The following is a 24340-nucleotide window of genomic DNA, read 5'->3' on the forward strand; positions in this document are numbered from 1 at the left end:
CAGATAAACAGTGTTTGAAGAAAAAATGTTTACCCAAACTATGATACCCTCAGAAAGTTTATAGAAGACACTGTTTTCTCTAAAAAAGAAGAAAGATGCTCTAGTACAAGACTAATGAGAAAAAAGAAAAAAAAAATTAGCAAAAAAAGGATCTGTGAGGGTAACCCTTTCCTCTAATTAATATAAGGGTTAAAAACAAAGGAGAGGAAACATTTCTGAAAGTAGAACAAAATATAAGGAAATTAAAAAAAAAAGCAAGAATAGCTTATTCACAGAGTGCTTGCCTACCATGTACAAGGCCCTGGGTTTAATCCCCAGTACTGTAAGGGAAAAAAAAAGTTAAGAATAAAGAGATAGATATGCACATCTGTAATCCCAGAGGCTCTGGAGGCTGTGATAGGAGGATCACAAGTTCAAAGCCAGCCTCAGCAATGGTGAAGCACTAAGCAACTCAGTGACACCATGTCTCTAAATAAAATACAAAATAGTGCTGGGGATGTGGCTCAGTGGTTGAGTGCCCTTGAGTTCAATCCCTGGTACCAAAAAATAAAAAATAAATAAATAAAAATAAATAAATAGATAAAGAGATAAGGGGCTAGGGGTAGAGCACTTGCCTACCATGCTCAAGGCCCTGGGTGCTGTGGTACATGCCTGTAATTCCAGTGACTTGGGAGGCTAAAGCAGGAGGATTTCAAGTTGGAAGCCAAGCAACCTAGTGAGATTCTCAGCAACTTGGCTCAGCAACTTTGTGAGATCTGTCTCAAAATAAAAGAAAAAGGGCAAGGGGGATAGTAGCTCAGTGGTAGAGGGTACCTGGGTTCAGTCTCCAGTACTAAAAACAAAAACAAAATAACATTCAGATTCTTTCGATTGAAAAGGCTCCCCATGACACAGCATAATGAATGACAAAAGACTTGGACCACAGCCACACTTTTGAGAAATTCCACAACACATGATCAAATGTGATATTGCATAAAAGCAAGGAAAACTACTAGATTTTCATCATTTTAAAAATGATTTCACATCTACAGTCTCACTCTTTAAATGGGCTGAGTTACATCCCAAGTCTTTTTTTTTTTTTTAACATATATGGAAACAGACACTGAATAAAACATCTGAGGAGGGCATATTTCAAATCTTTCACAGGTGAGATAACACTGAGGTATGTTTGTGTGTGGACATGTATGCATAGTGGACAAGCCATTTGGAATGCATGTCCAATTTCCTGAAATAAATAATTAGCTTTCAAAAGATAGAGCTCACGCTACTAAATCCTTGCTATTCCCCTAGTCTGCTGATGAACTTCTTTGTCAGAGTAGGTCTGGGTAACTGATGATATGCTAACCATACCTGGAGAAATGAGATAGGATGTAATGAGCAGTGATGTTTTCTGTGAACTTGTTTGCCTAAATACCCTTGAGGTACAGTGAATACAGTCACCTCTTATCATTGTGTGCTTATTCACACGGTCACAGTTTTATATCTTCATAATCTTCAGATTCCTACTGGTAGGTTTGGCTTTGGCGATCTCTCTCCCATTTCTCTTCCAATGTAGTTACTATAGAATTCTGTCAAGAAACAAGATAGCATGAATTAAACGAATCAACTATATCAACAAAAGGGGGCATTCACTACCTATTCCACAATGCCAGGAGGAGCTTGGCTGAGTAAACTGACCTGAGTGTGGCCATTCTCTTCATCAAATATTCGAGAGAGTCCTCAGGCTTTTGGAAAATTAGTCAGAAATAGACACGAATAAAATATAAATGGAAAAGTGGAACCAAGATGGTTCACCAAGATGGTGGGCTGCAGCTTCCTGTAACCACAGTCTTTGCTGAAACAAAGACTGTGGTTACAAAGAGGTTTGCATTCTTAGCTGCTGGAGATTATGCTGGGAATGGAAACCAAAGCAGTCGGTGGTGGTGACCACAGCCCAAAAGCTGAAACCACACTCTAACTTTGTACAACATGACTAGTTCTGGCTGTTTTCATTGCTTAAGACTGTTCATTTAGACTGTGAGGATTACATCTAGTTGTGTGTAAAATAACCCTCAGTCATTTGCACTAACTCACAAAATGTCAATGCAAGCATTTTCTAATATACTAGTAAAGACACATCCTCTAGTCACAATTGTGGGAGTGAGAAATGGAGGGAATATCCAAGATGGCACCAAAGAAGGACAAGAAGGACAAAAAAGAAGAGGAGGAGAACTTTTTTATTTTAGAAAAAAATATGGACTTATTTATTTGACTTTCTTACATAATCTGGGAATTAACAACTTGTTAAAGAAAATGGTATCATAAAGATAAATCTACCAGCCTTATTAGACCAATGTGCAATTGAGAACTGGCTACTGACAGCTTAAAACTGTCTATTTTTTTTCATTTGAAAACTACCCTTTGTAGGAAATAAAACTAACCATTTCAATAAAAAAGTGGACTGAAATTCCAGTAAGAATTTCAAAGTGAAATTTGCCTTCTCTTATATTTAGCCCCAAGTTTATCAACAGTCACCTATGTTGGCAATAAGATTCAATATTTCCATAATAAGTGACTTTATACCTAATATGGATAAAGCCAGAGTTATTAAAATGAGTGAATAAATAAGTAAATGAATATAGAATGAAAAAATAGATCTTAGATACGTAAGTTCCAAAAAAGCTTTGCTAGGCTAAATCAAAGCATTTATTTCAGCTGTACACTGTTACGAGTTTGTATTTGGGAAAGATAAGCAAAAATTTCAGAAAGACCCTTCCTTCCCAAAAGGACAGTTGAAACTTGCTGGTTGTTAGGCAAACACTGGACAAAAGAAAAATGACATTTTTAATGTAATTTATTTGAAATGCTTCCAGAAAAGTTTAAGGCCATTATACAAAAACATTCATTTCATCAAGACATTCATTGACTTTCTTCTCTGGACAAACACTTGACAAATCTCTTCTCAATATGTTGCCCAAAGTGGCCCCACAGCTCTTTCTTTTCTTTCTTATCATCAAATGACTCTTCCGAGCTTCCCTCTGCTTCTTTCTATCTGCAGTAGGTTCATCCACCTGCTAACTCAATAACGACTTGAGAAACAAAGCAGTTTTAAATAAACTCGTAATAGAAAAAATTCACCATGTTTAAAATCTATAAATACAGAAATATGTTTTACAGGGTAAAATTGACCATAATATTTTTCTTTGTTTTTGAAAAATAATAATGCCATATACCTTATTTTTATATTGATAAATCTTGTCACACAGCTTTTTTGAATGCACATGATATATATACATAATAAAATGACATCATTGTATGTTCTGTTTTCTGTAAACTTGAAAGACACAGGAAGATTAAAAAAAACTTTTGGCAATAATTTAGAATCATTACTACTAGTGCTGGTGTGGGTATACTTTTGCACAGTTCATCCTAAATATTTACATTCATAGGGAACTTTTCCATGTATTTTGTTAAGTATTTTTTTGTTTGTTTGTTTGTTTGTTTTTTAAGGTGCACGCAACTTTGCTCTGTAAATCAGGGCCTGGGCAAGTTTTCCCAGGCCTTTTCTATTGAGTTTGGCTAGCTGATCCTAAGAGAGATAAAGAAATTGGCCTCTGGAGAATGTATACAATTCTGATTACAGTGCACAACCAGAGATGCAAAATGATGGCCCAAAAGCAGAGCAGGAAATCCAAGGCTCTGGCCTTTCTGAGAAGGCTCTGGACCATGCTTTTCTTTTTAAATGGTTCCCTCAGAAGGTCCCAATGAAGCACTTCTCACTCTCAATTCTCCCTCTCCTGGGACAAGGGAGCACTTCTCACTCCCAATTCTCCCTCTCCTGTGTTTTGTAAACAGAGTCATCCACACTAAGGTCTCTTTTCTGCTGCTTCACACTCTAAAATAGGAGTGGCTTAGGCAGATTAAAACAAATGGAGTCATTATCCTGGCAGGTTTTCCCAGGCCTTTTCTATTCTGCAGTTTTAGGCTAGAGATGGCTTTCTACAGCAACCCACTAACCATGACAGCCACATCCTGGAGCTGCACACATTTCAGTTAAAGATTCAGAGCTGGCAGCTGCTTTTGTCCCTTGCCCTTCCAAGGGCAGCCTCTATTTCATGTCCTCATAGATTACTGCATCGAATTTGCACTAGATGGAACTGCAAGGTTTAAACCATGATCTCTCCTTTGCAAAATAAGCCTTCAGAATCCCCAGGGATGTTTTCATGCTTTCTGTTTGAATAACAGAACCAAGCTCACTTCAAGGACTAGTCTTTTCTGATTCTCCCTTAAAGCTGTCCTGATACCCTGTTGGCAAAGCCCTCTAAATTTCATGCCTTTGGCTACCATGTCAAAGAGCTAGACAAGCACTAGAGAAGCATGGGAGGAAGGACTCTGCAAGCAAGCTATGCAAAACAGTAGTTTAGAGTTTCTGTTCTTTCTACTTTTCAAAATCCAGCAGGACAATTGAAAGCAACTTGTTCAAGTACCTGTCCATCCATCCAGACACTTGTGAGATACAGTACAGGGTAACGGCTGCCACAGATTCCAGCTGATACAGACAGATTGACTGGCAGTTACAGTACTAGGAACAAAGATACAGATACAAGAGACTGGGCCAACACGTTCACAAAAGTATGAAAAAGTGCTTTTCCAAACTGTTCCATGTGTGGAATGCAAATACTGTACAGGTAGAACACAGGGCTACTTCCAGGAACATCAGCCCCTCTATCAGACGTTGCTTTCCACATGCCTGCTGTTCCCACAGGAGGAATCTGTCTGTTCCATTCGCTCACAGTCAAGGCTGACCTCGCTTGTGTCCATACTGCAGTCTGACTCACTGTCTGACTGGTCCATCTGCTCGAGTTTTGTTTCTCCCTGTGGAGCTCTGCTTACAGTGGCGGGATTAAGGTATGGTTCCTCAGAGTCAAGCATCCCAGCCTGCCCGGTGGCACACAGGACTGTTTCCTTGGCTTGACGAATACAGTTGAGCCATTGCTGCTTGTTGAAAGTGTCATTGGCTTGTAGCGAGTGGGTCTGACTTTGGGATCCATTTTTGAAACTGACTCTGAAGAAGTTTTTAACTAGAAATTAAAAATATGTGGAAAAAAATGTCAACAGAAAAGTACTTCCCCAGGCTGACACTACCCTAGATACCATGGCAGACACTGCTGATTGTAAAATGTTTGCCACTGATGCGGCACATAGCTCAGCTCCACCAGATGCCACCATCTATCAATTGGAGTTGACAAGAGCTGGCCTCTCAGTTACCCTTACTGCTCTCAGAAGCTAGCAAATGAATATCGGCTTGGAATACCTAAGTGTTACTTTTCAGGGGACCACCACAGTATTGGTTACCAAACTTGTCTCCAAAATCCCTTAGGGAGCTTGTTAAAAATACAGATCCCCAGGCCCTATCCTTAGAGATTCAATATGTCTAAAGCTGACCTTATATTGTACAGTTTCAATAAGTGCTCCAAGGAAGAGCTTTTACCAGTTTAAGAAGCTCTTTGTAACATCAAAACATGCCCACAACCCTTCATATGAGAGTACCTGGATGCTTAGTATTCAGTGATTGAAAAGATATTTAAAGTCATAGAGCTGTTATAAATTTTTGCTTAAAAAGAAAATTTTATTTCAATTATCTCAATAGGCACAACATGCATTAGTTAATTCATGTATTTACAGTATTAGACATTGAAAATAGGAACACTTTAACACTGAGCTATATCCCCAGTCCTTTTTATTTTTTAAATTATTCCACGACAGGGTCTTGCTGAGTTGCTTAGGCTAGCCTTGAACCTGTGATCTTCCTTGCCTCAACTTTCCAACTTGCTGGGATTATATGGGTGCTCCACTGTGCCCAGCGGCAACTTGCATTTAAAAAATGCTAGTACATGATATGGAAGACCTTTATTCTAAAAACAACATTGACTAGCATGTAATGGGCCCTGTGTGCCACATGTAATGCTTGGTTCATAGAAATATCTATAGTTAGACACCTTGCACTTCCTGTGTGACCATCAGACTGGGAACTACCACTCCAGCCATTTAGTGGCTAAGCAATAAAGGTAGAGTAGGCCAAAATGTTTCATTGGTAGTTGCCTTTGTCTAGAAGCTAATCCTAGTCCCTTAAATTAAGGCTCCCCATTTTGATTCTGTATTAGTGCCTCAACTCCTCTGTGATTCAGTTGCTTTATTTGTAAAGCCTTTATTTGTAAATGTGATAATTCATGTAAGTGCTTATACAATACCTGGCCCAAAGTCAGTACTCAAAAAATGTAAGATTTATTTCTACCTTGGCTGCTGCTGCTACTACTACTACTACTACTGGGATACAGGAATTGTTGAGTAGCTAAGAGGCAGGACATAATAATTATCTTCACAACAGGATGTCTATGTTAACCCAGGAGATTCAGATATTATTTTCTTTAAGAACTCCCTGACAATCTCTCCTATAACAAACCTCCTACTCTATCCCTCTCTCTCCCCTTACTGGGTTTCAGTTTTTAACCAGCACCATGAATGTTTGTTTATTGATCTCCTCTATGACAATGTAAGCTCCACAGGGACAAAGAATCTAACTGCCCAGTTCACCACTGTATGTACTAGTGCCAAGAACAGCACTTGACACATGGTAGGTACTTTCTAGACATTGCTGTTGTAGCTTCTCTTATTTAATTCCTTTGTTAAGCCTCTAGTTAGAGAAGCCCATTGAGTAGTGTTTCAGATGAATGCTCATCTCAGCTGACCATTCTTAAGTCTCTTTAAGGACCATTCTGCCTGCTTAACCTCAAAAACCACCATTATATAACTGGTACCCAGATAGAGACCATCTGGTATTAAGTACACTTACATCCAACCGCAGGGATCAGGGACAGGGAGTGAAAGGTGCACCAGCTATGTGCAAATGGCTCACTTACATTATCTCTCTTAATTGTTAAAACAACTTTATGAAGGAGGTAGGCACGCATCGCTTTTGCAGATAGGAAACTGAGGCTCATGGAGGTTGAACAAGGTTACATAATCAGTAAGTGAAGAGACAGCATTGGAATGCAATTTAACTGGAAGGCTAGGGCTCTTCACTTTTCACCATCCAGGCATTCCTACTAAATTCTAACGACCAAAACTATTCACCAAATGAACAGAGTCTACCCCTGTACATACTTCTCTCATTGTTGCTGAAAGCCCCACGCAAAGAGCCACCTAGCCTCACTTCTCCGTCCTGCAGGTCTTCCAGCATAAGGTCCTTCACGGGGATTGGCTGACGGTACAACTGGTAGCAGAGCTGCTCGTTGTGGGTGACGGCTCGAGTGATCACAAGCACTTCTTGGAATAGGAAAACATGCAGTTTCTAGAAGAAAAGAATCCACAGATTTTCCTAAGCAACAATCTAAAGAGTGGTTCATGTGTAGATCTCTGTAGCAAGAGGTCCCAAGTTCTCACAAAAAAAAAAAAAAAAAAAAAAGAGGTCCCTAGGTACCGGGTTCACAATGGATTGTGGACTCTTAGGCTCAAATCTACCTCCAGGAGAGAAGAAGTTGGGCAGATTTAAAGCATTTCCATATATGAATAGCCTGCCTTTCATATAGATACCTTCCTAAAGACCCACTGGAGAAAGTCTTTCTGTTTGTTACAGATACGTAACGCCAGGGCTGTCAGCTCCAGGGGCCCTATCTACACTGGGATTCAAAACCTGTGCAGGCACACATAGCTTTCAGCTCCACTAAGAGAAAAATAAGAAAGGGGAATAGAATGAAAGGGGAAAAAGAATTCTCCTGGCTTTGGTGTATAATTGCCCCATACAAGAGATTGACATTAACAATGGTATATAAAAAATGAGACTGTCATATCAAAGCTTAATAGTCATCTCTGCTTCCTAAACTCGTGAAAACGCTTGTTGCTTCAACCACAGAGCTGATTATCAGCTTCATCCAGTGATTGCAATGGGGGAATACTGCTCATTCCTGAGGGAACAGAGTACACTGCTGTAACCACAGGAAAGATGATCCAAATTTTCCTTCTTGGTTAAGTTCATCAGCACCTGAGTTTTCCGAAGAGGCTGTGCTTAAAAGGCACATTATGGGCAAAAAAAAGGTCTCAAAAATGAAGACTTTTCTAACCATATCATGAAAGAGTTTGCCAGGTGGAGCTGAGGAAAATTTGCTCCATTCAATTCCTTTTTTTTTTTTTTTTGGTACTTGGAGTTGAACCCAGAGATGCTCTATCACTGAGCCACACCCTCAGCCTTTTTATTTTTTATTGCTGAGGCTGGCCTTGAACTTAGAATCCTCCTGCTTCAGTTTCCTGAGTTGTGGGCATTACAGGCATGTGCCACCACGCCTGGCTGCTGCATTCAATTCTAAGTCCCAGACTCTTCTCACAGTTTGGAAATACTTTGGGGTTAAAGTAAAAAGATCCACAACCCTGCAGCTAGGTTCTGGCTTTCTGGGGGAAACATTTGGGAATGTATAACCAGGGATCTCAAAGGAGTGATCAGAAGGTAGAGGTGGAAACTCAGATTAGATTCTTGATTTGGAGGCAGGAGAAGCACACTGAGCATTATCAAGTCATTTCTTCTTTGAGAAAAAAGTAATCTTGTCAGTCTCCCACCACACATACATACCACAAAGTGCAGAAACAAAAACTCCACCAAATCTCTGTTGATGAATATTAAAGGTATATTTTGAAAGTTTGGAAAACAGAGTAAAACACAAAAGAACCAAGTTCAAGATTTTTTTGAGATGGTGGTAGAATGTATGAGGATTATTCTTTTGGACATGGGGGTAGAAAGGGATTGGTCATTATTTTATATACTTAATCAGATTCTTAAACTATTTTTTAAAAATAGTATACGAACCTTTATTTTATTTCTTTATTTATATGTGATGCTGAGAATCGAACCCAATGCCTCACACATGCAAGCGCTCTACTACTGGGCCACAACCCCAGCCCCAGATTCTTATACTATTTCTACCTCAATCAATCTTGTAGTTGAGATATGTAGTTTGAATTCAGATCATCTGAGCAACCTTTAAAAAATATACTTCATTCATAAATATTCATGGAGAATTCCTCTTAGTTTCAGCTCCCTTTTGCCCTCAAGTTATCACATTTTTTTTTTTTGACACAGGATTTTGTTCTCAATGACCTTCACAACTCTACCAAGGGCGAAATGCAACAAACTTTCCACCCCAGTTGCTATCTTTGTTCTCATAACTCTATCTGCCTAGGGTTCATCTTAAATGTTCCAGGCACATCAATCAGAAAGTTCTCAGGCCTTCAGTGAGAGACAAAAGAGAACAGGTCCACACCCAGTGGGAAAAATTCTTCCTATTTTGCACAGGGCTTCATAGAAAGCACATGCAAGTTGTTGAGTGTCAGATAATAGAAATCCACTAGTGCTTCTTGTGTCTTTCAGCAAGAAGCAGAACATGACTTTCTGGCCATTGTAACTCCTTAGAAAACAGACACAGGACTTCAGGAGTGGTCTTGCTGGGTCTTATTGCCCACATCAAACCATCAGCTGGCTAGATCCACAGCAGCCCTGATAACAACCATGACATGTACTCACTGATGTCAAATGACATTTCCAGGCTGCTCAGTCTTGGTTGAAAGGGTGTCCCTTGAATTCTCAAACTTTATCAATCTCTTCAAGATTGAAAAATTCCTTTTTTCTAAAATTTTTTGAGACAGAGACTTGCTAAGTTGCTGAGGCCTCAAATGAGTAATCCTCCTATCTTGGCCTCCTATGTTGCTGGGACTATAAACATACACCACTGTACCTGGTGTCTTTCCAAAGGTCATGATCAAACAAAATAAAAAATCTGACAAACCTGTTGGTTTCCAAAATTCTTTCTGAATATTTACTTGCCCATGATATTAAAAATTTAAAGGTAATACATAGTTCAGTGATGTAAAAGATACTAAAAAACCAATTTTTGTTTATAAAAATTCAACCCTAGACTGGGAAGGAATAATAAGAGGAGGCTCAGATCAAATGCATTAAGGATGGGGGTGGCCCAGGATGAGATTGGCAAGGAGAGCAGCCACTTACCACACCCCGGTTGTTCTTCAGTTCACCATGACAACACAGGACTCTTGAGCTGTCAATCAAAGAGTCTTTCTGGCCTTCTTCCAAATAAAGAAGCCGTTCTTTATAATAACGGCATTCAGATTCCCCAGTCTTGATGTTGATTTCTGCCACAATTCCCTGAATGATGTTTATCTATGGCAACAAAAAGGAAAATAAGTGTGGAGAAAGCAAGCAAACCATCCATACAAAGTAGTTTTAGGGCCAGCCTAGAGATCACCAAGATCCACTTGTATCTAATTCTGAGATTTATCTCAGTTACCACTTTGGGAAAAGAGGAAAAATGCTTTTAATATACTGTTATCTATCCCTACATATCCTTAATGTGCACATACAAATACATTTTATTTACAAAAATATACAGATTTTTATATTGCATATAAACCTAAAAATATTGAGCCAGGTATGGTGGTGCACACCTGCAATCCCAGCAACTTGGAGGCTAAGGAAGGAGGATTTTAACTTCGAGGACAGCCTGGGCAACTTAGTAAGACCCTGGGGATTTAGCTCAGTGGTAGGGTGCTTGCCTCTCATGCATAAAGCCCTGGATTCAATTCCCAGCATCTCACACACACACACACACACACACCCCAAAAAAAAAGAAAGAAAGAAAGAAAGAAAGAAAGAGAGAAAGAGAGAGAGAGAAAAGAAAAGAAAAGAAAAAAGGACAGGAGTTGTAGCTTGGTGGTAGAGTGCCCCTGACTTCAATTCCCAGTACTGCAAATAAAACAAAACAAACCTAATATTGATGCATATTCTTATCTGAGAGAAAGAGATCAAGGTGGTCTGATGTTTAAGATACCATTGATGAGCACATTTCTTAATAAAACACACTCATAATGTTGAAAATTTAGGCATATAAATAATTGGACCAAGGAAAAAAAAAACAAATCTGAATGTAGATGTCCAAAAAAGAGGGTCTGTCTCTGGGATGTAAAAGTTGGTTTTAAGGTCTCTCTACATGTGCCCAACCTAATGCCACAAACTATAATTGCAAATTGAATGTGAACAAATGGTTTGAATATATTTTTAATGAGAAAACATAAATGTTTTATAAAGGATGGAGGAAAAAAGAATGCAAAGACACTAGGAGTAATGAAGGGGAAATTTTGTACAAATGCATTTTGCACATGTAAGGGAATTAGGGGCAAAGAAAATTCAAAGAGATAGTAGATTCAAGAAAAAAAAATGGCAAAACAAAACAAGACTCTGAGATGTAACCAGTGGGTACTTATTTGGATGTATTGTTATTTGATGACTTGGATAACATGTCCAAACATTAGAAAATATGGAAAACAAAGGATGAGAAATTAGCAGAACAAAATCAATTACACAGGGCTGGGATTGTGGCTTAGCAGCAGAGTGCTTGCCTCGAACATATGAGGCACTGGATTTGAGCCTCGGGACTACATAAAAATAAATAAATAAAATAAAGGTATTGTGTCCATCTACAACTAAAAAAATTATTTAAAAAAATCAATACTACAAATCAAAGGCAAAACAATGACTTCCTCAGCAGGGTCCTCTGTTCCCTAAGAGTGTAAAGAAAAACAGTTCCACCTTTCTTATGGTAACTGAAGAAAACTTAACAGATGGGTTATACTGACTAGGCCTCTTGGTCACATTTACTCAACAGAAAATACAATTTGGTCAAAAGCAAGGCTCTAACTTTTATACTGTTGGTGGGATTGTAAATTAGTTCAACCACTATGGAGGTCCTCAAAAGAGTGTGCATGACACTACCATATCATCCATCTATACCACTCCTCAGTATTTACCCTGAGGAATTAAAGTCATCATACTTAGTGATATGACATACCCATGTTTATAGGAGCACAAGTCACAATAGCCAAACTATGGAACCAAGCCTAGAAAATGGGATATATATATATATATATATATATATATATATATATATATATATATATATATAATGAAATTTTATTCAGCCACAAAACAGAATGAAATTATGTCATTTGCAGGAAAATGGATGGAACCTGAGATCATTACATTAAGTGAAATAAGCCAAACTCAAAAAGTCACAAGTCATATGTTTTCTCTCATATGTGGAAGCCAGAAAAAGAAAAAGATATGATGTGAACTCATGAAAAACAAAGGAATATCAGTAAAATAGAGGAAAAGGACCAGTGGATAAGGAGGAGGGGAGGGAAGGGGAAAGCGCTGGGGAGTGATATTGGCCAAATCATTATTAAGTTGCGTGTATGTACAAATAGGTAACAACAAATCCCATCAACCATAATGCTCTAATTTAAAAAAATGTGGAGGAAAAAAAAAGCAGGGTTCTAAAGGGGTCTTTATTTAGTCATCAGCTACCAGATCTGGTAATAAACATGGTAATGAATTCTTTCTAGATTTGCTAAGTGATCTTTTATCTATGCTAGTTAAATGATAACTTGTGTCCAAAGCAACCAGATAAAGACTACCACTCAGTTTTTGTTTTGTGGTTGTTGTTTTTGTTCGGTAAGGATTAAACTCATAGGCACTCAACCATTGAGCCACACCCCCAGACCTATTTTGTATTTTATTTGGAGACAGAATCTCCCTGAGTTGCTTAGTGCCTTGCCATTGCTGAGGCTGGCTTTGAACTCTTGATCCTCCTGTCTCAGCCTCCCAAGCTTCGGGGATTACAGGTGTGTGCTACTTCGCCCAGCTACCACTCAGTTTTAATGTTTGTATTTGACACATGTTTGGCAAATCTAACAGCTCTGAGTAGGTCTGGTGATTATGTCTAGAGGATAAATGCATAATCTGTACATTTTTGTAGCTATTATGAGATTCAAAGATGATTTACATCTTTTCTCTATTTCCTAAATTTTGGTGATAGCATGACTGATTAAAAATATATACTTTAGGGTCTGGGTTCAATCCTCAGCACCACATAAAAATAAATAAATAAAGTAAAGGTATTATGTCCATTTGCAACAAAAAAAAATACTTAAAAAATACAGGCTCCTTAGTGTCATATAAAAGCTTTTGGCCTTTGATGTCATCAGCCTAATATTAAATCCTCTAAAATTAGTCTGAATTTTATTAACACAAAGCAAATAATATTAGAGTACTTTGGTATCTTTGATATACTAATTTTGTCTTTGTTTCTTTCTTCTCATCTTGGTTTTCCCCTCTTGATACTCATTGTTACTTTTTTTTTTTTTTTTTTTTGGTACTGGGGATTGAACCCAGGGGCACTTAACCATTGAGTCACATCTCCAGTGCATCCCCTTTTTTTTCTTTAGAAACAGGGTCTTGCTGAGTTGCTTAGGGCCTTGCTAAGTTGCTAAAGCTGGCTTTGAACTTGCGATTCTCCTCCTCGGCCTCCTAACTGCTGGGATTACAGGCGTGTGCCACTGTGCCTGGAGCATTGTTACTTTTGAAACTACACAAAATACACTAAAACCCATGACTCATCTTTCAAATAAATTTAACTAATGTTTGTTGAGTACTGGTCCAGTGTTGGATTAGATGCTTTCAAAGAAATGAGAGTGGGCTGGGGATGTGGCTCAAGCGGTAGCGAGCTAGCCTGGCATGTGTGCAGCGCTGGGTTCGATCCTCAGCACCACATACAAATAAAGATGTTGAGTCTGCCGAAAACTAAAAAATAAATATTAAAAAAATTCTCTCTCTCTCTCTCTAAAAAAAAAAGAAGAAGAAGAAGAAGAAAAAGAAAAAGAAATGAGAGTGAGTCCCTGACCTTGAAAAGCTTAAAACACACAGGGAGGTATCTGAGCAATTGTTTTATGTCTACCTTATCATTTTGTCTTTCTTCGTCTTTATATGTAGTGGAATCCACACTTTCCCCTTGTTTTTAAAGAACTTAGCATAGCTGCCTGTGGTTTATCTTATCAATTAACTATTACTAGGTGTACCAAGCCAGCTGGAACAAACACTTGAATCAATTTTCTGAGTTACCTGCAAGTATTCAGGAAATCAGAAAGAAGACAAACCACAGCCATAATGATGTGCTCATTTCCTAATTAAACCTAGGAACTGAACAGCTGGCATGTCACGTGAAGATTCATGAACTCAATGCCACAGTGACTGTTCCTTAGGCAGCTATGACTACTTTCAAATTCTGCTTCTTTTTCTGGTATTAGAAAAAATATTGAGGCAAAACAATGGAAACAGTGTTATCATTTCATACTCTATATGTATACATTCATAAAAATAACTGCCATATCTGCTTTTGTTTATTAAAAATGTTTTGTACTTTTATCCACCTGATCATGACATCACAAGGGTCTTTTCCTTTCCTTTTTCTTTTTTCCTTTTTGTGGTACTAGGGATTGAACCTAGGGGCTCTCTACCACTCAGCTATATCCCCAGCCCTGCAGTGGGACTTGAAGGAGATTTACTCTGCAGGATTTCAGGCAGTAATAAAGTTACATGTAGCAGTTTGCCAGTAATAGTCATGATAACTGTATATTTAAATTAAATTTATTATTGCATGTCCCATCAAGGACTGGAAAGAGAAGATAATGAGAAACACAACAGGACACAATGGGCCCACACATTATGGAATCATCATCCTCAGAGTGGTATCTGAAAGCCCTGGCCATCTAGTCCCTTGTATCACAATGTCATCTACTCATCAGCTCCTGACAAGAATAGCAGTCTTCATTGCAGTTGCCTCAAAAGCAAGATTGTTCTTCCTATTTATTTATTTATTTATAGGAGTAAATAAGAAAGAGGAAGTTTTTTTGGGGGGAAGTAAATAAAGAAGAGTAAGGATGGGGGGTAGGGATTAGACTGCAGAATCATTTTCTTACTGAAACAATCCCTAGAATTTAAAAGATTAAACAACCAATTATCTGGAATATCTGAATATCCAAAGTTCTATTTTAAAAAGTTCCCTTTAGAGGGAAATATCTATCACCCCTCAAAACACTATTGATTCCTTTCATACTGGAAACAATCATATTTTTATCTGTTTTTAAATTCAAGCTTTAGCTCATTTTCTTACAAAAAGAATGGTATTCTTGTGCTACATATTAAAAAGAAATCTTTACAGTACAACTCAGAACAGGATTGTGTGCTTCACCAAAGTAATTATTTAGAGTAGCTGGGAGCTCACTGTTGTTTCTATTCAGGCAGACCACACACTTGCTGGGATGAAATATGGAGGGGAGGCAACATGATCAGACACTTCCCAGTAATAAAAACAGACATGATGAAGTGAGATAGGCCTTATCCTCAGAGCCTGCATCCCTATCCATGCTGGACTGGGAGCATGGTCTGTGTGTTGGGTCTGCCAATATACTGAACACCTCAAGGATCAGGAAAGTCTTTCCTTGTTCTTCTCTATTCCATGTGGAGACACTCAGCCCAGCTTTGCATCATAAAAGCCTTGCCACAAAGTCCGTCTGGTGACCAGACAGCTCTCTGCAATTTCAAAGGCAACACAGGCTCAAAGAAGTGGCCACCTTTCTGCACTAATGTACAGCATCATAACGAAGAATAAGGGTCCCAGCAGCTCAGGAGGCTGAGGCAAGAGGATTGCAAGTTCAAAGCCAGCCTCAGCAATGTAGAGGCACTAAGCAACTCAGTGAGACCTTGTCTCTAAATAAAATACAAAATAGGACTGGGGATGTGGCTCAGTGGTTGAGTGCCCCTGAGTTCAATGCCTGGCATTCCCCCAACACCACAAAAAAAAAAAAAAAAAAAAAAAAAAAGCATAAGGGCACAGTATTTGGAGTCTACATTGACAGGGTTTGAACATCAACTACTACTTGATGGCTCTGGACCTGAGCAAGCTATTTAGCTATAATAAACTTTATATAGACAATGATCCCAATAAGAAAGCTATTTTGGGCCAAGGTTGTGGCTCAGTTGGTAGAGTGCTTGCCTACCATGTATGAGACACTGGGTTAGATCCTCAGCACTACATGAAAAAGAAATAAATATTAATAAAGGTATTGTGTCCATCTACAACTAAAAATATTTTTTTAAAAAAAGCTACCTCATAGGTTATTATGAGTGTTAAAGAAATACACAATCTATAAGGCAATTATATAAAGTTGATTTACTAGATATTTGATAAATAACAGGAATTATTATTATTGGTGGTATTGGTACTGTTTATTATTATTAAATTACTCTCTGGGAGGAGACAGGCAGTTTGCTCAGCAGGTTCAAGAGTTCTGATTTTCAAATCACTTCTGCATATCCTTATGTTATTGTGCTGGATTAAATCAGGGAATGAGCCTTTTGTGTGTGTGTGTGTGTTTTGTGGGATTCAACCCAGGGCCTGATGCATGTGAGGCAAGCACTCTATCAACTAAGCTACATCCCCAGCCCAGGGAACGAATGCTTTGAATATGTCCATTAGCCTTTATCCTCCTACCCCAAATCAGGTTTTCATGACTTCACACCTACACCACTGTGCATTATCCCCACCAGCTTCTTTGTCTCTTCCTCCTCAGTTCCCTGTTCTACAAAGAGTAATGTATCCAAGGTTCCACAGCTTATTAGTGATAGAGATGGGATTTGAACCCTGAATCCCAACTATATAGGAAATAGAATAAATTACACAACACAGGAAACAGAATTAATTACACAACACAGGAACATTTCTCAAATTTAAACCATTTAAAACTTTCTATAACCAGATTGGAGCCCACATCCTGTGCCTCATCTTTTGCTCCTCAGAGTATCCTCAACCTGTGGTAGACTGATTCATGGTTTTCCCCAGGTGTGACCTGGCCTATTTCCTTACACCTGTGCCCTGCCTCCACCCCAGCCTGCCATCTGTTCCACCCTGCCCCACAGAGTTAGAACCCAGATCTCCAAATAGAATGCTCATAGTTCACAAGATTTTAATGATCTGGATTTCATTTTCCCTTGTCTTCTCTTGCTACCAGGGAAAGAAAAATCTATATCTGCTACATTGGGTCCAGCCCATACCTAATAAACATTTGCAGGAGGTTTGACTAGTCTAGTCACCCCATTGCAGTTGGGGCTGAGAGGAGCTAGATGTTCAACAGGAGGTTGCCTTTACAAATGGGCTTTGGGCCTAAGCTAACAGACAACTAAAAATCTCCACAAAGATTTTAATCCTCACAGCCAGCAACTGTAACACCACATTAGAACCATTGAAACAAAACCGAGAAATTTTAAAACCAAAGGAAACTTAAACTTCATGCAACAGTGTGTCTTACAGGTAGGAAACTGTTCAGAGAGAGGAAAAGTGACTGGCAATATAAAAAACTAGACTTAGATTTCTGTGTACATGGGACCCCAACTCCTAGCCATTATGGAAAAAGAAAAGGGAAGAGAGAAGAAAACAGGCATACTTACAGCTTCTTCCAAGTGCTGCTGATCTGGGTTATCATTTGGTGTGTGCCTCAAGATTTCTCGAAGAAGCAGAGGGTATTTCACCAAACGGCTTCTTGGAATATCAAGGAAATTCCAGAGATCTAGTTTGCGGCTAAAGGGGGACTCTAAACATCGTTGAAGAAAGTCCTGGACTCGGTGATCCTGTTTTTTATGATCTAGCAGAGCTTTGGCAGCCACTTGATTGCTGCAGTAGCTGTCATAGGAGCTGAGACAAGGAAGCTAAGGAAGAAACAGAAAAAGATTGGGGTGTCAACATCCTTAAGCTTTGAAATCTTCATTCATTGGGACTGAATGAACACTGAACTGGGATGTAGGCCTGGCCAACATTTCTTTATTTGCATGGCTGGAGGAAACCAGTGGAATCTTCAAAATGGCATGCAATAGACAGGTTCCGCTTATTTTCACAAGGTACCTTTCTTAGTTGCACATTTACTTTCTTGATTTTGAGAGCCCTATCTCAATTTCTCTGCACTTCCTACCAATCCAAGCTAGGGACAAAAGCACCTGAATTCTTACATATGCAAACAGTTCAGAATTTTTCCTAACTTTTTAAAAAGTATCCAGTATGTCAAAAGTTACCTTGTAAGGATGTCTTCAAAAATTATTCATAAAAAACCACGAAGAAGACTTAACCAGCACACACAAAAAACAAGGGGCCAGTGCAGCCTTTTGTATGACATTACACAGTCCTTTTTGTGTGGATTTGTGCAAACACCTCTATATTAGTTTAAGATTACCTGATTCTAAGGCAGACCAATTATAAAGGCCTTAAGAAGTTAACACAAAAGTATGATTAGTTAAAAAAGAAAATCAGGTGCAGGAAGCATTTAAAAAAAATCTCTTAAATTAGTTCTGACAGGCCAGCAAAGATTTTTGGTTATATCTTATGGTTCACATCACAGCCCAAGCAAGGAACAATGTAAGTTTAAAGACTTTAGAATGTTTTAAGTTCACTGCCTTCATTCCAGCAAAACAATCTCTCTGACATATTCTATCAATCACAATGTGCAAAGACCACATCAGAGACTCAAAGGAAAAGCTTCTCATCCTATTTTTTCTATTTCTCCCTCTTAATGGTACCCGAGATTCAGCATCTTAATGCAATGCTACCAGCCTCCAGAAAGTTTCAAGAGGCAATAAAATGCCTTAGAGCACTTCTCATTATTTTACACTAGGAAGCTACATTGTTTACCATGACACCTCTGTAGAGGACTCAATAAGTCAGTGACAAGAAGGTGTCTTTCATTTCTGCATCCTCAGTACCCTGCATTGTGCTTCCTATACAGCCCACAGTCAAAGTTTGTATTCTGGGAGAACAAATAAATGAATGCTTATTTGTAATAATGGATCATAAAATTGGGCAATATTTGATGGTTTGGGAACATCCCTTAAAAATAAAGTGTAGTGGCATCTGAAAACTTAAATATTCTTATACTTCTTTTACACCTTTTATTAAAATTATTTTCTCATTAACCAAAATAAAAAAAAAATTACTAGGGAAGTAGTATTTAAAAGGCTCAATACTAAGCTTAACAATCTTGGAAATGTTCACCTTCTTTCCATGTTATTAAAAATAAAACAACATCCAAAATAAAAAAACCCTCTATTGTGTTCAAAAGAGCTGAAAAAATTCCTTCCTCAACCTTACATTTGAAAGTAATGATAACCAGTACACACATATCCATACACACATCCATGCTCTCCCCATCCCGTCCCTGCCCAATAACAGATGTGGTACTTATAATCTAGATTTTAAGAGTTAATTAAAAGCATCTCAGGCCCTCTTAATTTCATTTCCACTTCCTTGCCTTTTAAAATACCTGGAAATGACCAATGTTTTGATTATGGAGAAACAAATCAGCAGTAACCATCGGATGTAAATTAGTGAGGAAACCCAGCTGCACTGCTGCTCACTATCCATTGGACTATTACTTTCACAGATCCTGACACCTGCTACCATGGCAACAAAGTTAAGCTGTGGTTCTGTGTTCACACCTGATGGGGTGCTCATTTCCTGGAAAGGCTACCACATTTAGCCACTGGTTAGAAAAGGTCACAAATGATAGGAGAAGACAAATGTACACATCTTGGTTCCCAAATAAAAATAAATACACTTATTTAAAATATGAGAAGTGAAAATTCAGTGGTGAAGAGGGAAGACTTTGGAATCAAGGAGAATCAGGTTCAAAGCTCAAGTTAGACAGCTGCTCATGAATGACTCCTGTGAGACTCAGTTTCTCCAATTAAAATACGTATACTAACATTTTCCTTTCCCTTAGTGAATGAGAAATATAACATGTGTATCATAGAGCTTGGTCCCTGTTGAGAATCAGTAAGTACTAGCTGTTAATTTTTGTTCCTAGAATACTTTATTCAAGAAACTGGTTTAAAGAAGCAAAGCTACTTGCTCAGCAGGACTCTGAAGCCTGTTCTTATCTATTTTCCCCTGCAAAGCTCTGAACTACTTGATATCTCTTTTAAATAGACTATCAAGAACTTTTATAAGGGAGGACAAAGAATTTATAAAGGAAACTCTCCCTTGCGCTGCCCCCCCCTTTTTTAAAGAAATTCTTATCTCCCTAACATTGTAAAAAGTGATAGAACAAATCTATTTTTTTTTTTTTTGGCTTCCAGGTGCCCTGCCTTTCTTTTTGGAATTAAATTTTAATTAGAACCCAAATTAACATGAGGACTGGCTGTCTTGGAGAGCTTATAAATTATTTTATTACTTAGATAAGTCACTTGGGAAGCTGATTCTTTGTGATAGGGAAGGCTTGCTCCAACAGGGTGACCTACTGGGGAGGGGGAAACGGATCCTCAGTAACCAGGGTGGTTCCCTGAAAAAAAAAAAAAAACAAACTGCAACCACCCTGTTTAAGGTCTTCAAAGTAAAAGTAATTGATTCATTCTAAGGTCAAAAGGAATGGTCAATGCTGCCCCACTTGGGCAGCTTACTTGTTTAAAAGGCTTTTTCATGTTTTTTCTTCGGGGGAGAAATAAATCAATTTTTCATGGGTTGAATGGGCTCTGACTTTTCTCATTCAAAGTCCACCAAGATGTTTATTTTGTTCTGTTAAAAAGACCAGAGCTCAAACAGATGTACCCTTTGGTTTACAGTTCCCACTCGCATGGACACATCTGCAGTTAAAAGAGGGAAAACATTTAACAGCTCGTTGGGCCTGTTAAATAAGGCCATTTCTCATGAAGTCTGGTAACAACCGGCCAGTTGTTTAATTTGAGGCTGCTCTTGAAGCTGCAAGTCCTTTGGCCTGAAGGATCCAGATAGCAATGGACCAGCATGGTCATTCCTCTCTTCCTTTGGATACCCAAAATGACTGTAAAATCTGCCCCTAAATCAAACTAATTTCCTAACAAAAGTGATAAATATTTATTTCAAAAATAAAGTTAATAACTAGACAGATTCCTACAATTTTGTTTCTGGAACAAATTCACAATTTGCACAAGATGTTTAAGGAAACCATGTATTTTTTATTGCTATCACAGCAAACACAAAGCAATCATCCTGCTAATTCTAGAGTGTGGCCCTATTGCCCCCTTTATTCCCTCAAAGCAGTCTGCAGACTAAAGAAATTTAAGAAATACTGAAACAGACCCTCTCTTCTCATTACACCTTCTGTGACTCTAGTTGGCTGGCTCTCTTTAGAATATTTTTTTTTTTTTTGCTAAAAGAAGTTAATGAAAGGAAAGTTGAAAGTGTAAGATGAACAATCTCTCCTGAAATATTAATGCTCATTTTTTAAATTATTCATCTTAGAACATTACTTGTCTTTCAGATACCCTTGGGATATTTCAGCCTTGGTACTAAAACAGACTCCTGAACTAAATCTAGCTAAGTCGTGAATCCTCAAAAGTTCTGCATTAAGGCAGTAATGCACTAGAAATGCTAATAATTTCAAGAGCAATTGGTCTGGATGCCATATTACCTAGTTTCGTTTTATTTGATGTGAAACTAATAGTTTCACGTGTACCTGTACTTATTTTAATGCCACATTATCTTAAATGCAGTAAATGTGTAACAAGAATTGTTTTCATGCTTTAAAAAGATAAGTCCTAAATATAATTACAAATTTTATTAGGAACTGAATTTTTATTTTTCTGATATAAGACCAATATTTGCCAATAAGAAAAGTCTAGGTATAATGAAACTACATCTAAATTATGGAAATCTTGCCTAGCATGTGTGAGGCCCTGAGTTCAATCCATAGCACATCTCCCCTCCCCACTCCACAAGAAAATAAAAATTAAAATTAAAAAAAAAAAGGAAATCTGTCTTCAACTAAGTCCACAGAACTTTTCTTACCCAGCCCACGAGGATGGGACCAACGTGTTCTGTTGAGCCATCAGGCTTCCGAACATCCCGAAGCTGACTAAGAAGCTCTGGCAAAAAATAAACAGAATGCTTATTTCGTTAGGCATTCAAATATGAACACGGCTGGAAGCAGTTCTGGGTTATTCACATTATTACACAATCACTGACTTGTTGTAAGACAAGTCAACTAAGCTACAAGTCACAACTCATCCCAGGAACAAAACGATACCTTCGTGTAGAGGAATTAGAGAGTCCAGTGTTCCAAAAATTTGGTTCAACTCTTGTTCTGTCATGATGGAGAGTTTCAGCATAGGGTCATGATAGGCCTGCATAAGAAGGACAAGAGATGGACACAAACATTTAAATTCAGAGGAACTAGCATCTAAGAGGTGCTATGTGATTAACAACAACAACAACAAAAATCTGGTTCTCCCAACAACTTCTCCCATAGTGCTGCAGAAACAGCAGACAGGAGTAGCTGGAGGAGAGGAGAATCCAGGACTCCTTGAGCCTTTTGTGGTCACTGATAAACCAAAGTAGAAGGAGCATACGTCCTTGATATAGATTTGGTTATTATAATGTTTTCAAAATCACCAAGATCCTACAACTTGAAAAACTCCCACTTTATTCAAAATTAGCTACCAGATGCTCTTTTGCAAATCAGTACATAGTTAAAAGAAAGATAAAAAAATGATTGGCACTGTTTTTTTTTTGTACTGGGGATTGAGCCCAAGGACATTTTACCACTGAGCAATATTCCCAGCCCTTTTATTATTTATTTTAGGATAGGGTCTCACTAAGTGCTTAGGGCCTCACTAAGTTGCTGAGGCTGGCTTCAAACTTGTGATCCTCCCACCTGTGCCTTCCAAGTCACTGGGATTACAGGTGTGTACCATTACACCCATCTGGAAAGTTTTTTTTTTAAATGCATGGAAAATTAAATACATGTTTAAAAATCTATTCAAGCCAGGCATGGTGGAACACATCTGTAATCACAGTGGCTCAGGAGGCTGAAGCAGGAAGACTGAGTTCAAAGCCAGCCTCAGCAAAAGTGAGGCACTAAGCAACTCAGTGAGACCCTGTCTCTAAATAAAATACAAAACAAGAGTGGGGATGTGGCTCGGTGGACGAATGTTCCTGAGTTCAGTCCCTGGTACTAAAAACAAACAAAACAACAACAACAACAACAACAACAAAACTACTCAAGATTAACAATGGGAGAGATGTTTATATGATCAAGTTGTAAGTGCTCTAGACAGCCAGAAGATTAAAGGTGCACTGACAAAGGAAAGTTTTAAAGATGAGCCACTTGGCACAAAGGAGGAGGTAATAAATATTATAGAAGAAAGAATTGAGATTTGTGGTGGTGCCCAGAAGACCGGTAGATAAAGAGGGTTGAAAGGAAGAGAAGTGTTGCCAGGAAGACGCTAGCATCTGGGAGAACTTGATCCAGGTGAGATGAGTTGAACATAGAATCAGCACAATGTCTCTTAGAGTGAAGAGCCTTTTTGGTCCTCTCTGATCTGCTCCCCTTCCTCCAGCCCTGACTGAAACTCTGTTTCTTGGCTATATCCAAGTATAGCTTGGATGGCCATATCAGGAATGCTGGAGGTAGGGGTTCACATTAGCAGAAAGCTGTACTAACAACCCTCAAAGAAGGGGAAACATCCTTCCTTCCCAATAATTATTTGAGGATGCCATGAATATCAGGATGAAGGAGTCTGGATTAATTTCCAAGCTATGGGAATGGAATGTGGTGCAGTGGCCTGGTATTGCTGGAATGGAAAAAATTTTGAAGGGAAGCTCATTGTCAAGAATGTACATTCTACAAGGCCAGGGTATTCCCCCCTGCTCCTCCCACACAATGTTAATTAAAAAATAAGTTTCTGGCTAGAGCATGGTTCAGTGGTAGTGTATGTGTGTGTAACATGCTCAAGGTCCTGAATCCAATTCCCAGCACTAAATCAACAAAGCAAAACAAACAAACAAAAACCCCAATCCAGTTTTCATAGAAAAACCCTAACTTACAACAGTTATACAATTGTCTCATTTCAGTACTTCATCCACTTTTGAGATTCATATGTCCTCCTTCCCCTTATACTAGGAATTGAACCCAGTGGTGCTTTACCATTACGGTTCATTCCCAGTCCTTTTTATTTTTTTATTTCATTTTAAGATAGGGTCTCACTAAGTTACCAGGTTGGCCTTAAACTTCTGCTTCAGCCTAAGTCACTGGGATAACAGGCATGCACCACCATGCCCAGCTTCAAATGCCTTTTTTCTAAGATATAGTTCCTGTTTAAGACATCCATTCTCTTCCACAGACAAAGAGGCCCTGCATGTGAGACTTCTAGGACAGGCATCCACGGACACTTTCTGATTTAAACTGATATATTCTTTGAGGTACGCCAGAGACATGAAGAGGTGAACTCCTACACGTGCCAGGTGCAAAGAGCTATTCTACCTTTTTCTTTGAACCATTTCCCACTGCTTGGTTTGTGGTCACAGGTTCTTCTCAATTTCTGATGACCTGTCTTAGTCATGAAGAAGGTGTTCATAAAGTATCATCTGAGTATTATGAAATTATTCAG

General features: G+C 38.5%; 1 protein-coding gene across 4 annotated transcripts in view; it reads right to left on the reverse strand.

Moving 5' to 3' along the window:
- Nucleotides 1-2851: 2851 nt before the first annotated feature.
- The window catches only part of Arhgef3 (Rho guanine nucleotide exchange factor 3), a 324382-nt gene continuing 302893 nt past the window's right edge, over nucleotides 2852-24340 (reverse strand). For 3 of the 4 annotated variants that reach the window (XM_026388621.2, XM_026388622.2, XM_026388623.2), the window contains 6 exons: nucleotides 21979-22075; nucleotides 21741-21817; nucleotides 17381-17638; nucleotides 10034-10204; nucleotides 7144-7330; nucleotides 2852-5060 (listed from right to left, as the gene is read on the reverse strand). In XM_026388621.2, the coding sequence (XP_026244406.1) occupies nucleotides 4708-5060; nucleotides 7144-7330; nucleotides 10034-10204; nucleotides 17381-17638; nucleotides 21741-21817; nucleotides 21979-22075 (1143 nt within the window). In that variant the 3' untranslated portion in view covers nucleotides 2852-4707. The remainder of the gene's footprint in view (nucleotides 5061-7143; nucleotides 7331-10033; nucleotides 10205-17380; nucleotides 17639-21740; nucleotides 21818-21978; nucleotides 22076-24340) is intronic. The other variant, XM_077795642.1, reaches the window with a different exon arrangement.

Source organism: Urocitellus parryii, chromosome 3 (genome assembly GCF_045843805.1).
Source record: "Urocitellus parryii isolate mUroPar1 chromosome 3, mUroPar1.hap1, whole genome shotgun sequence".
Classification (NCBI taxonomy): Eukaryota; Metazoa; Chordata; class Mammalia; order Rodentia; family Sciuridae; genus Urocitellus; species Urocitellus parryii.